We start from the raw sequence: 13647 nt of genomic DNA on the forward strand, positions 1-13647 counted from the left end.
ATAAATCAAATTCAGTATTGATGTTGATGTGAAGATGTGTTGTGTTAGTTATTTATTTACTATTGTTTATTTAGCCAACATCGTATTTTTAATATTTCTTTTAAAAATATTAAAAACTACTTCTTGTAGTTTTGATAAATAAAACTGCTTGCATATACACTGTTTCACAAAGAATTGACTCCAGAGATCAAGCCTGTGTGGATAATAAATGACATGCGATAATGATGTTGGTAGGGTGGTGATGTGTTGTTGTGGTCCAGGGTGGCTGTGGGGGAAGGGACAGAGTTGAATGGCCCAACGGGAACTCCCACCCCTTGTACTTACTAGAGAGGGACAAAAGTGTGGGAGTTGCTGGGTGTTGTAGTTCAATTGCTGCGCTAACGTGTGCATTTATTAAAACTGGCCTCCGGTTTGCAAAAAATAAACATATTTACTTGTGTGTCCGAGTATATTGACAGAGCTTGTCTTAATCTGTTCGCATACTTATAGGTGATAACAATGATTTATTTTCCATCCATAAACGCAAAAGAACTACAAGTTCCAAATGCTTCCTATATGTCTGCGCATGCGCAGTAGGCACGGACGGGTGGCTCTGATAGCCATGAATGGGGTGGTGGAGACGCGGGTTTGTGGATTTTAACCAAATGCTAAAATTAATGTTTGCAGCTCAATGGAGTTATTTTTATCGTAGCCTTCAACACAAAAACACTCGAATGTTGCTTCACGCGAGACAATCTCGTCCGGCGTAACTGGTATTTTGTTGTTATCGCGTGGCTCGAAGCAAATCACGGTTCCGTTTGTTTTCTCCTGTTAAAAATGCCGAGGAACAACAAGACCTCGCTGATCCAGAAGATAGCGAGCCAGGCTTACGCGACCTTCACACACTGCTCTACCTCTGCCATTGGAGAAAACAAGGCGTTTTTAGAGCAGCAGGCAGAGTTGGTCACCCTGCTGTCCGACATCAGGGCTGCGGATCTGAAGATTGCGCCACCGGAGAAAGTCTCGATATCCTCCCTACAGTCCTCAGCAGTCCCTCCAGTCACATACATCCACATCTGTGAGACTGATGTCTTCAGCATGGGAGTGTTTCTGCTGAAGTCCGGGGCTTCCATCCCTCTGCATGACCATCCCGGGATGAATGGCATGCTGAAGGTCCTGTATGGCAAGGTCAATATAAGGTGTTATGACAAGTTGGATAAAGCTGTCAGTGCTGAGAGTGACACTGAGAGGCAGTTTGATCCACCGCTGTTGCCTTTCCAGGGAGATGATGTGAGGAAAGCCGTGCTTAGGTCCTCGGGACAGTTTTCTGATCAGAGTGGCCCTTGCATTTTGACCCCTCTCAAAGACAACCTTCATGAGATTGATGCAGTGGACGGACCAGCTGCGTTTCTTGATATACTGGCACCACCGTATGACCCTGACAATGGGAGAGATTGTCACTACTACAGAGTTTTACAAACTGCTGGCAAAAAGTCAGAGCAGAGCAGTGAAGATGAAACCTGGCTTTTAGAGATCCCCCAGCCTGACGATTTCTGGTGTGGGGGTGAGCCGTACCCCGGTCCTGAAGTTTCGGTGTAGAGAGATGAACACTGGAATTGCCCATGATCCGTCCTTATTCTAACTCAGATGTATAATAATTAGTTTTGCTTTTGTTTTGTTTTTCTTGGGGCTTCAGATGTCACTAAATGATTTTAAATGTCCATTCAAAACCTATGTACATCAGTTTGTGGCCTTGCTTGTGAATAATGAATGTATACATGCTTGAAAGGCATTTACTCTTGTACAAGTTATATACTATAAATCTATATTAAATACGTGTTTAATTTATTTAAAAACATATACAAACACTAATTCCTATGTACTGTTTATATTTTTACATTTAAAGTACAATTAAAATGTTTATTAATTTTTTTTATTTTAGTTTTTGTTTTGTTTTTAAATATATATATTTTTTTGTGTATTGTTGTGGGTGGTTATTTAATTATTCATGCAATGTATTATTTTTTGTTGTTGTTGTTTGTTTTATTTCTTTGGATTCATAGTCCGATCAGTTTAGTTTGTATTATTGATTCCAGCTTCTGGAAGTTTATATATATATATATATATATATATATATATATATAAAATCATAACTTAAAGTATACATTTTAGAATAATATATTCAACTTATATGTAAGAATATAAGTTTATAAATCTATAAAAACATTTTTATATATAATAATATAAGATAAATATAAGGTATTTTTAATTTTTATAGCTTCATTTATACATTTCTAACACTTCTTGGGCATTTGCTATGGATTATTATTTTTAATTTTTTAATGATTTGCTTGGTTTAATGTTTAACCCTTCATATCTATTGTTATCTGCTGCACATGAGAAACATTAAGTTAGTAGAAGAAAGTGGGAAGCTTAAAACTTCTCATCTTTAATGTGTGGATATTTTGGGTTGCTTAGTTTTGTTATCACTAACAATAATGATTCTGTTGATTTTGGATAGGTTGTGTCGCATACTGGAGTGAAATCTGTTGAAAAGCCAGACTTTCAATGTGAATGTTTACAGACATATTATTGTCTAATGTGGCGTCATGTTTCCCACACATTGGTAAATATATGTCTGTAACATTAACGTAGGAGGCAGCCTAAAAGTAATAACATGATTTAATAAAATGAATTCTTAGATAATTTCTTGCTCCGTGCAGGTTAGACGCTGTTTTTTCCTATAATCCCTTCAGGGTTTTTGTTGGATGTGAGCTGAACAAAAATTATGTAGGTCCTCTGTTAAACTCAGTTTATGTTCATTGCTGGTTTATATATATATATATATATATATATATATATATATATATATATATATATATATATATATATATATATATATATATATATATTATGTAAAGTTTAATTTATAAAATTTATATATCCGTTAGCATACATTTAGATAATCAGTCTGAAAGAGCTCATAAACAATAGATAATTCTAATTTTTCTTATTGAAGTCAACATCCGTCTCCCAATCTGTGAATAGAGAGTATATGTGCTGATTTTAGATAAAATAAAATATTAGTAATGTAGTAAAATTTTCAGTAATTTCATTACTTTGCTTTCATTAATTCTTTAAGTTATTCCTTGTTGTTTATTTAGTTTTTTTTTTTTTAGCCCCTTATCAAATTACACTTCTAATTGCAATTCAAAATTGTAAATATTGCCAACATGTATATGCTAAATTTATGTATTGCGTGATGTAAATATGGGGTTGTCCCAGCACTGAATGCGGGGGTTGGTATACCTATAACCACACAAAACCACAAAGATTCATACAGTGTCAACAATTATTTGTCATTTTTCAGTGTTGTTTCTCAGTTTTCACTTCATAGACATGGTAAAGAGCGGTCATAACAGTGTTTTTGTGTCAAATCAGTGAATTTCTAATCACAAAGTGAGTCATGTTTGTCCACCTGAAAGTTTTAATAATTGTTCCCTTTACACTAACCCTTCTTTGATTATTCATGATGTTTCCCCTCAAGCATTTTGCCCTATATTAAACCTTACAGACTGTGAATATTCACACCTATGTGCATTTGTAAACAACACACTGTGTGGGTGCTGACCCTTATGAGACCATGAGTCAGAGCTCAGTGATGCCCAAACGGGAATGTCCCTACAAGTCTACTTCACTTTTTCCCTTTACACCTTCCTTTTTATAAAGAAAATCAGTTGCAGACAGTTAAACAAACAGAAGTTCACAATCCATGTGTTGTTTATTATTTTCATGTTGACAAAGTAGGGCGTTATTGACCTGCGTTAGTCACATCATAACAAATACATTTATATCAGTCAGAACAACCACAGAACAAACGTCAAGTCGCTATGAGTTCATCTATATATTTATATACGGTCGTTGTTTTAAGCACAAATGCAACACTTTTGACACGAAACGGTTTGTACAAAAATATATATTCAAAAACTTTAATATTAAAGAATAATGTACAATTGAATTCAAGCCTCCGGGTGTATGTACAAGATGAACGGACGAAAGGCACGACAATGGGAGAAAATAGTGATGTTAAACACCTCCTTGACACATTTGAAAGTTTAGTCTGTTTAAAATGAACTTTTAAAAACGGTATCACTCTTCTTTCCGCTTGTTATCTGACACAGTTCTCCCACGTGCTATCTAATGTTATTTTTTTAATTAAATTAATTGGCCTAAATATTCAAACAAAGTGCGTTCGGTCAGTCAGCATGCGACTGAGGCAAAAAGAAAACGAACATCGCACCACCTTCAAAAGTGCGCGCCATAAATGTGTCCATGTCATTTGGCACTGTGGTTTGATTTCACTTTCATCAGTCCACCCAGTTTTAATATATTACGAATGGTGCACTATTATTGTAATCATACTGCCTACATATAGTGTTGGATATTGCACAGTCCAGTTGAAAGTTTACTGGCTTGAACTGGACGAGCAGATGCCCGTGGCGACGCCGCGCTCCGAGCTGGACACTCCAGATGAGGATGAGGATGTTTTCCTCTCCTTCTGTCGCAGGTGGATTTTGGTGTGTCTCTTTCTTTCGTCGCTCCGCGCGAACTTTCTCCCGCAAAAGTCGCAGGCGAATGGTTTCTCGCCGGTGTGCGTGCGGATGTGGGTCGTCAGGTGGTCGCTGCGACTAAAGTTCCTCATGCATATCCGACACTGGAAGGGTTTGTGGCCGGTGTGGATGCGGATGTGTCTGGTGAGCTCGTCGGACCGGGAGAAGCGCCTGTCACAGCCCTCCGCCGGACAGGGGTAGGGCCGCTCGTGCACGGGGGTCTTGCTGGGTCTGTTGGGGTATTTCCTCGGGCGCAGGATGGGCCTGAGGGGTAAATTCTGCGGACTGTAGGCTGTGGGTAGCCGGGGTCCGTCAGACACCGGTCCCCCCAGTGTGAAGTTCCTGATAGTGTTCAGGGGGGTCAAGGGAGGCGGGACTCTAAAAGAGTCCAGCGGGCATGAGAACGGTTTGCGGTCGGGCATCGACTGCATGTCCCTCTGGCACGGCGGCTGGAAAAAGCCGGCGTAGTCCGGGATGATGGGGAACAGCCCGGAGTCCGTGTTTGGCTTTGGGGATGAGTAGGAAGGCGGGGGATAGGAGATCGGACAGGTGGAGGTGGAGAAGAACGCGGATGGGTCTTGATACACCTCCCCGCATCCAGAGTAGGGCGGTGGAGGAGAGTAGATGTGCTCCATGTCCGCCTGGTTCTGCGCCATGGTGCAGCTGAGGGTGCTGGAGAAGTGGCTAGGGGAGACTGAGGATGCAGGTGACGACGATGCTGAGGATGGCTGGGTCATGCCCAGGATCCCCGCGCTCACGATGTTGATCACGCCCTCTGGGTTCCAGTTTCCTGGGTACTGGGAGTCGATGGAAAACTTTCCCATGTAGGTGAAAGTTTGGTTGCGAGGGCCAGCTGGTTGCGCGAAGCTGCTGGAATAGGCCAAGTCGAGGGAGCGCTTCTCCGTACTCATGTCCCCGCTAATCAAGCCATCTGCAAAATAAATAAATACATATAAATACACATAAAACAAGGTTTAGATACAATTGAAAGAAGGCTGTCTTATGGATCATGCAACTATTGGATGCAGCGCGCGCAGCTTTTACGCAAGCTGTCCACTGTAAAATCATCGGTAGTTATGACATCAACATTAGAAGTAGTCAAAGAACTTTGGTTTCACTTTAAATATATAAGCAAACTAACGTTTACAGTTTTAGCAAGTTTGGTTTTCTGCAAAGTAGCCATATATGTTCGTTCCACTGAATACCCTTAGATGCGAACGATGTATAAACACAGAGCACGTGAGGCTGGAAGCAGTTGAGATGCGCGCGTCATTCTTACCTCCCGAGTTTATCTGCTCGTAATGTCCTCCTAAATCACCGTTAGGAAATATAGTCACGGAGGCTGGCAGTGATGTGGCTATCTCGTCCACTGAGTAGATGCTTTCGGAAAGCGGGTGCACAAAGCCGCCAAGGGTTACAGGGGCTTTCTCCAAAGTTTTAGCTGTCATCGTGAAGTCCTAAGAAGCTCTCGTTCAGATGTTCACAAAATGTTTTGTGCCAGTGCGAACGCTCGGTCAAAACGTAACATGTGGAAAGCTGTCAGTAAACTGTGAGTTTAGCGTTCACTGTGATGCCATCTGAAGGCTCTGTGTTGTTGAATGACAGATTCTGGTAGAACGCTAGTGGTAGTATGTATTTATGGTGAGCCTATCAATGTGCCGTTACGTCACTGACCATTTAAGGACTGGATGGCAAAAGAAAAATAGCGCTGCGCGATGTGATTGGTTGTAGACCTTGTGACGCGTTGAGGTAACACTTGTCAATGGAGAATCCTTTCTGTACGGCCTCTCATGCATAAAAACCAATGTGCTGGGAGGAAAAAAGAGCCAAGTATATTGCCTGTAGTTTTAAAATATTTCAAGATAACAATTGCATAAAATAAAGGCATATTTTTGTTGAACTATATTGAATCCTAAGTGGAAAAAAATCTTCCTTTTTTGATACAACGCATCATTCTCAATCAGGAATTCCGGTTCATTATCGCGCCATAAATGGTTTTATCCGGTAAACAGCTACACCCCTTCGTCCATTTATGGAGCGTATTCCGGAAACTGAGTATCGGAAACTCTCGAGTGTTGCCGAGCAAAGAGACGCCGCTCAAACCACAATCAAATGAGAGACACAATCACGGAATTTCTACCTTAGCTTCAGTGGCACAATCGGAAAGTGCGCTACATCTATTTGAATAGACCCCATGTTTTTGGAAAGAGGGAAACGTTTTTAGTAACTGCGTTCTATAATTAGAATGCTGCTGGAAAGTAGTATATTTATGATTCTAAACGTTTAAACCAAAAGTGATTTGTTTATATATATATATATGTGTGTGTGTGTGTGTGTGTGTGTGTGTGTGTGTGTGTGTGTTTTGTTATCTTCCGGTGGTTTGTAATATTAAAGCGTTAATATGAGTTAGTATAAAATAAAAACAGCATGTGAATTTCTAGCTCAGCAGATTTTGTTCACCGCTATTATTTTGCTCTCTATGTTATAGCCTAGACCTAAACAATTGAATACACTTAAATTAATTTAACTCTCCTCTTGCTACAAAACTTGAGAGCAAGAAATTAAAACTTTCCAAATGTAAATGCGTGTATACGTAAATAGAAATGCTTTCCGCTGTGAGGTTTACAGACACGACTAAATAAAAAAGATGATAGAAGTGAATTCCCCCCGTGGGTTTTAGAAACTGCTCTTAGTAAGACATACGGGGGAGGAGGGAGCTGAGGTCGGAATTTGAGCCAATGGCTCTTTTACTTTATTACAAAATCATTTAAATACATGTCCAAAAATGTACAGGTTTTATTTTAATGATTGAACTTCCTGTATGATGCTGTACTCTTTAGCTAATGGATAAATGATCTGTATTGTATTTATTTACCAGCCTTACATCTAAAATGACCTTTAGAAGACCATGACATATTTGGGATATTAGGTGCATCAAACAGATGTGTGACATAAGAGCCTATCACTCAATTACAGTTCATTTGATAATTTTACAAGTTTATCTTTGCACGTCTTGCTTTTGCTTTGAGGAATTCCACATACCATCGAAGCAAAAAAAAATAAAATAAATAAAATTAGGAAATCACTTATTACACATTTTGTCAAAGTTTAGTAGAAATTGTTCTCGCGCGCGCTTGGCTTGAAGTCCTTGCGCGGAGTCAGTGTCTGTGTCTTAATCACACGCGCCAGTGGTTAATAGCTAGTCAAGTCACTACTCGATTCTGTCTGAGTTATGACTGTTGGAATGATCTCTCGAGTGTATGTGTGTTTTCAGGGCATATATGTTAATCTCTGGAAAAACTCTTCCATTGAGCTTCCGACATCCCACACGTCATGCAGACGGCCGCTATGACTGCGCGCATGGTCGCATATCTCTAAGCATTTTGACACCAATATAAAACACTTCGGTGTTATCTGAAGCAAGCCGCAATTCTCCAAAATAAACAGGATTTCAGAAGCAAATATGAACACATATCCGTTTAGATTTCCTCACGTGCTTAATCCTGGTTGCGTTTTAAAAAATGAAATTCCTGGTGAGGTTACAAATGAATAGGCTAGCTATAACGATGAGAATGTGCGCTGCTGTTTGTCGGGAGAGATTTGAATATGCCTATAGCCTACTTAAATTAGTGAGGGTGTTTTATTGTATAGCCTAAATAAGTAGGCCTACTTAAATAATAGTCTATTTAAATTTATGTAAAGTACGATAAATTTATTTAAAATATTGTTAAAATAGTCTATAGTATAGGCTACTTGTAACTGTAAATATAAATATATATAGATAGATAGATTTACAGTTTTAAGCGATCTGCGTGGGTTATGTCATGCCATATGGACAGGGGGCAGTATATGTCCCTTTACTGCAAACTGACACTTCAAACCACTTACTTAACTACTCGTGAAGTACAGTAAAAACACACACACACACACACACACACACACACTCACACACACACACACACACACACTCCACACAACACACACACACACACACACACACAATAATTATAAAATCATAATGGACTCTATAGCAGGAGTCTATAACTTGCCCCATTCATCTTATAACTGAAGGGGAAAATTCAGTTATTGTTTTTGTGAAAGCAAACAAGTTATATCATTTTTTTTTTTAATGAAGCAGTATTGAAGTAAAGAAAAAAAAGATGATTTCACCAAATTATCTCACTATCTTGAAACTATAGCCATTACTCTTTTCCATACATGAATGATACTTTAGTATCATATCTTTACATTTGCAATTTTCAGTCATGCTAACATTGCAGAAGTAATATATATATATATATATATATATATACACACACACACACACACACACACACACACACACACACACACACACACACACACACACACATAAATATTTGCAACTTTCTCTGTTGTGAAAACAGATTTGCATTCTCCATTATAAGCAGAGAAAATTTCATATTTTGCTATGGCTTCACACCAGAGAGGGTTTAACGCCATAATTGTAATATGTCGGAGGCTGAAAATCAGATCATTAGCAATTCAAATAATTATTTTCCCTTTTTTTGATCTTCAAGCTTGACAGACGCTTGAATGGGAGTCTAAATCTGCCCGCACACAGGAAACCTCAGCACACACCCCCAGTTTTGATAGTACAATGAAAATCCCCAAAGCTTCCTGTTGTCCATCAATCACATATATTTTTATCACCACCCATGCAAGCTGGGGTTATTTTTGAAAAGGTGTTGCTGTCATCATAAGCATGGCTTGGGAACAGTTTGTGATCTCAGAAGTGTCATAATTACTGAATGAATTACAAATGGATCCATCTGTTGCCACAGCATACACTAATCATTGACTCTATGGTGGATGGATACTATTGCTGAGATGCTATAGTGTACAAAGCAGCTTCAGAACACTCTTAAAAATAACGGTTCTAGATTGGCATCAATGGTTTCATTAAGGACCTTTAAAATTCATGAAACTTTTCAAATCCACAAATGGTTCTTTATACAGTAGGAGAAAAAGGTTCTTTACCATTTTAAAGGATCTCACACTATGAAATAGAATAGTGTGAATATTTCTTATATGACATTGTGTTGAAAACTCTTTTTGTTAAGTTTATTTTTAAGATTGAAGCCTTTTTAAATTACTACTGTTGACAACTGAGAACTATGTAGAAAGCCAAAAGTCTTATTAGTGTTTTTTTTTATTTTTTTTTATACAGCTCCCACGCCTGTCATGGGCCTAAACCGAGTGGACATTTTCAGGGCTGTTAATCGGCTTTGTGGGTAATGATTTAAAAAGGGCCCCATGCATCCGTAACCTGTCTAAGATCCCCTCTAGTCCACATGGTCCGCTCTGAATCTTTTATCGTCACTGTCGCTCAAGCAGGCAATTAGTAAAGAGGTCGTGTCGTCATAATGACATCTCAGATATTGACTGGAGTGCGTCCCCGCAAATCACCCTGAACGCTCAATAGCGAGCCAGGGCCAGCAACACGCCACAGTTACATTATCCCTCACAGACGTTTAGTGCCGAACAGCTTTGCGTATTTGTCAAGCACACCTGTGATTTTCTTGCCCCCGTGAATAAAGACTACAGCAAGTAATGTGACAGACCGCAGCCAGACTGATTACAGGGACGTGTCAGTCACTGTTAATGGGGGAAGCCCTTTAAATATTGTCTCGGTCCGGAGCCTGAACATCCATAATGAGGAGGTAATGAGCCTGGTCCTGTTTCTACTGGCTGTATTAATTGCAAAGGGCTGAAAACCTTCAACTGCTCTGCAAGGAAATAAGAATTTGCTTTGAGATCGAGCTCTTGTAGATCAGTGGTGAATATGTATGTGCTTATCCAATCCACTTTAATTGGGTTTACCTCATGAAGTTATCAACCATTCCTATTTACAACCGCACCAATAAAACCAATAAAACTGCTATGATATAAACGCCAATGTGAGTGGATAATCGTGGCTATATGACAGCTCAATAAAGAATCCCAACTTGACACAAAAGCGCTCAAGTCTGCACAGAACAGCGACAATCTTTACCGCTGACTGTCGCATCTGAATGCTTCACATTTTCAGGGATTCTTGTGTCCTCCCCCACAAACGAAAGAAGGAAACTTCTTCAGATGCATGTGTCTTTTGTTGTACGCCTACAGATGCAAAAATGTTTGCACACTGTGCAGAAGTGGCCCGCTTTGGCAGAGCGTGCCGGGCCCGCCGAATGCCCATTGGCAGCTGGGATCTGGCTGTCCCTGCTGGGAATGATGGTCTCAATGTAATGGACACCCACACATGGCAGCCACTGAATTCAAGAGCTTTCTTTCTTGCATGTGCTCGGGGTCTCCCGGGGTCAAATGACTCCTGCACATTGAGGATACATAGAATGACATCCTTCTGCATCAGCCTTTGCATTGTTTTCCAGGTCTGTTTCATTGTTCTCTATTACTCATCAAACTGTCAGCACACACAACAAAAGGCTTTATGATATAACTGTACTCACAAATTGAGTAAATAGGCCAGTTCACCACTTCACTAGTATTGCTGTTTACTTTATATCTATCTATCTATCTATCTATCTATCTATCTATCTATCTATCTATCTATCTATCTATCTATCTATCTATCTATCTATCTATCTATCTATCTATCTATCTATCTATCTTTTTGTCTGTCTATCTATCTATCTTTCTATCTGTCTATCTATCTATCTGTCTGTCTATCTATCTCTTTGCTCTAAATATCAATTTATCATAAAATGTCATTTTATTCCCAAAAACCAAAGTTAGAATAAATAAGAAAGGTCAGAAGCATTGCTGTAACTTTTATGTATTTGAAAAGGAAAAACAGGGCAATTTACAAATCCGCTCTAGGAACGGGATGTCTCTCCAAACTGGCCAGGCATATGACAATACACCATATAGCAAGCTGTCAAGTTACGCCCACAGAATTCAGATGAGGTTTGTTGAAGAGGGGTGAATGGACACAAACCTGCTCTAGAGCCAGCTGAGATCTAAAGACTAGCCGTGGGAGACTCCGCACAACATGAATTGTTCTTTTTACCGAGTAGGAGGCCGTTTTTCTTAGTGAATTTGTGTAGGTGTTACTTTTCTATAGACGCTCACCTTCAAAGGACTTTTTCATTTGTGCTAGTGGTATTGGCGAGCTTTTATTATTTTATTTTGGTAATAATAATCTCTTTAAATTTTCTATTTATGTACAAGAGCCTGACTGAGGATAAATGACATGATGGCCTTTAGAGAAAGTCATTGTCTCTGTATCAGCAATATGCTTGGAAGATGTAAATGTCTTTAAATATTTTTATATAAAACATCACTTTTTTTTTCCTACTTCCAAAGTCTTTTTTCTTTTTTTCATTTATTTCAACAAAAATCATCAGAAATATTCCAGCTAAAATGTTTTTTCACTAATTAATATTCAAAACAGTTATACTAAAAATAAAAGCTTTAAATATGAATTTTCATCTATTTGTCTGTTCATCTAATTGCATGCATTTTATTCTAATTTGCCTTTTTTTTTGTGAAGGACAACATAACATCAAGTCAATTTGAAACTCTCAGATGACATAATTGCTCACAGAAACAGTCGAGAGCAATAATACCTTTCCGGAAAAAAAGTTTTGCCCCTGTATTTGATGTATTCTAATATCCCATTATCCTCATTATCTAAATTAAGGTCTCTGCTCACAGAGACAAGTACTGTACACCCACAGGTTCAACATCATGCAGCATTACAGTGCATTAAAGTGCACACATACACACGCACATGCTCAAACACATAAGGAAACATTGGTGATGGTGAACGCTATACTCACATTATCAGTGCCGTATGGAGAGTGGCTCTTTGTGACTTCCCATCATATGAGTGGGCTCCTCCAAGAGCTTCACACCGCTCCAATAGCAACACAGCGCTCCACACACACTCACACACTCCTGGGATAGCTGGTGCTCCTCATGCAAACTGATCTGGTTTCAAACTGATAGTCTATATTCTACCATGTGGCTATATGAGGTGCCGTCTTACTCTCTCACACTGTTTCATGGGGGTGTAACAAAGTGGAAGAAGGAAACTCAAGACAATGGTTGGACTTCATGTGTATCCTACATCTTTGACATTGAAATTGTCATGGTAATGTTAAGTCAGAGGTGCAAGAGCTAAAATGCTTTGACAGACAAAGTCGTGGGTTCTGGTGTCATTCAATCATCTTGATTAGAGGGTGGACAACGCAGCCAAGCATGCAACGTGCACGTGTGCACGATCTGTTCTAATGCAGTGAATCAGATGATTGTCTTCCTTATATTTACTTAGAAAACAGTGAATCATTATCTGAAATACTTTTGTTATTCCTGAAAGATTTGAACACACCCCTACTTTGATGCAGAAGTCATTGTGCACTTTCTGAGGACATATTGAAAAAGGAACTCAAAATCTTTTTTTACAGTGCAACCATCAATGGTGCATAAGCAGAAAACGTATGAATGAGATCGTATGAATTAACCACCAATTCAGCAAAATGTAAATTGCCACCAGACTGTGTTGGAATATCACATAAAGAAAAACTCTTTTGATTTGGGTATCAAAGCAAAGCAACTTCAATGTAAGTGCAATGTAAAGATTAAATAAAAAGAGTTTAAAAACTGAACTAAAATTAGTCCTGTCTTGTTATACCGCAAAGTACTAATCATAGTCAAACTGCTGTATGCGACTGCATTCTGTGTCTCATATTGACACTGGTTCTGTTCTGATCCATTCTCAGAGCACTGTCCAACTGCGGCAGCAGGTCACGTCCCAACACAAGCTTCATTATTACTAATTACACTGGGTCCATCGTTGACTTTTGCCTTCCCTATTAGCAACATCAGCCATTAACACTAATGTTTTGTTTAACACTGAAGACACAAGACTTTTTTCCTGCTCTCTGGGACTGACTGCAGCGTAATGGGTGAACACCCTGAACCTCAAATTCAGGCATTAAAGATTTCCCTGGTATCCCATTAATTTCAAAAGTTTCTGAAAAACTTCATAAGCTTTATAGTAAAAATGATTGTG

The 13647-nt window shown here is 39.0% G+C and overlaps 2 protein-coding genes across 3 annotated transcripts; one reads left to right on the forward strand and one right to left on the reverse strand.

Annotated features, from left to right (window-relative positions):
- The first annotated feature begins 566 nt into the window (after window positions 1-566).
- Window positions 567-1907, forward strand: adoa (2-aminoethanethiol (cysteamine) dioxygenase a). The gene has a single exon (XM_042767253.1). It carries the CDS (start codon window positions 817-819, stop codon window positions 1576-1578), a length of 762 nt encoding a protein of 253 aa, XP_042623187.1. The 5' UTR covers window positions 567-816; the 3' UTR covers window positions 1579-1907.
- Window positions 1908-3737: 1830 nt separating this feature from the next.
- On the reverse strand, window positions 3738-12573 carry LOC109052667 (early growth response protein 2b). Of its 2 annotated transcripts, none has more exons than XM_042767254.1 (2): window positions 12413-12573; window positions 3738-5520 (listed from the first exon to the last, which is right to left on the reverse strand). In XM_042767254.1, the coding sequence occupies exon 2, from the start codon at window positions 5498-5500 to the stop codon at window positions 4445-4447; it is 1056 nt and encodes a 351-aa protein (XP_042623188.1). In that variant the 5' UTR covers window positions 5501-5520; window positions 12413-12573; the 3' UTR covers window positions 3738-4444. The 2 variants fall into 2 exon arrangements, with proteins under 2 accessions (XP_042623188.1, XP_018925628.2); XM_019070083.2 differs by lacking the exon at window positions 12413-12573 and adding an exon at window positions 5869-6207.
- Between the last annotated feature and the right edge of the window lie 1074 nt (window positions 12574-13647).

Source organism: Cyprinus carpio, chromosome A12 (assembly GCF_018340385.1).
Source record: "Cyprinus carpio isolate SPL01 chromosome A12, ASM1834038v1, whole genome shotgun sequence".
Lineage (NCBI taxonomy): Eukaryota > Metazoa > Chordata > Actinopteri > Cypriniformes > Cyprinidae > Cyprinus > Cyprinus carpio.

Bases quoted from the DNA above. Each gene is read 5' to 3' on its own strand.
- adoa (XM_042767253.1), top strand. From the start codon at position 817: ATGCCGAGGAACAACAAGACCTCGCTGATCCAGAAGATAGCGAGCCAG.
- LOC109052667 (XM_019070083.2), bottom strand. From the start codon at position 6,037: ATGACAGCTAAAACTTTGGAGAAAGCCCCTGTAACCCTTGGCGGCTTT. The intron at 5,521-5,868 runs GTAAGAATGACG...TTTATTTTGCAG, and splicing joins CGAGCAGATAAACTCGGGAG to ATGGCTTGATTAGCGGGGAC.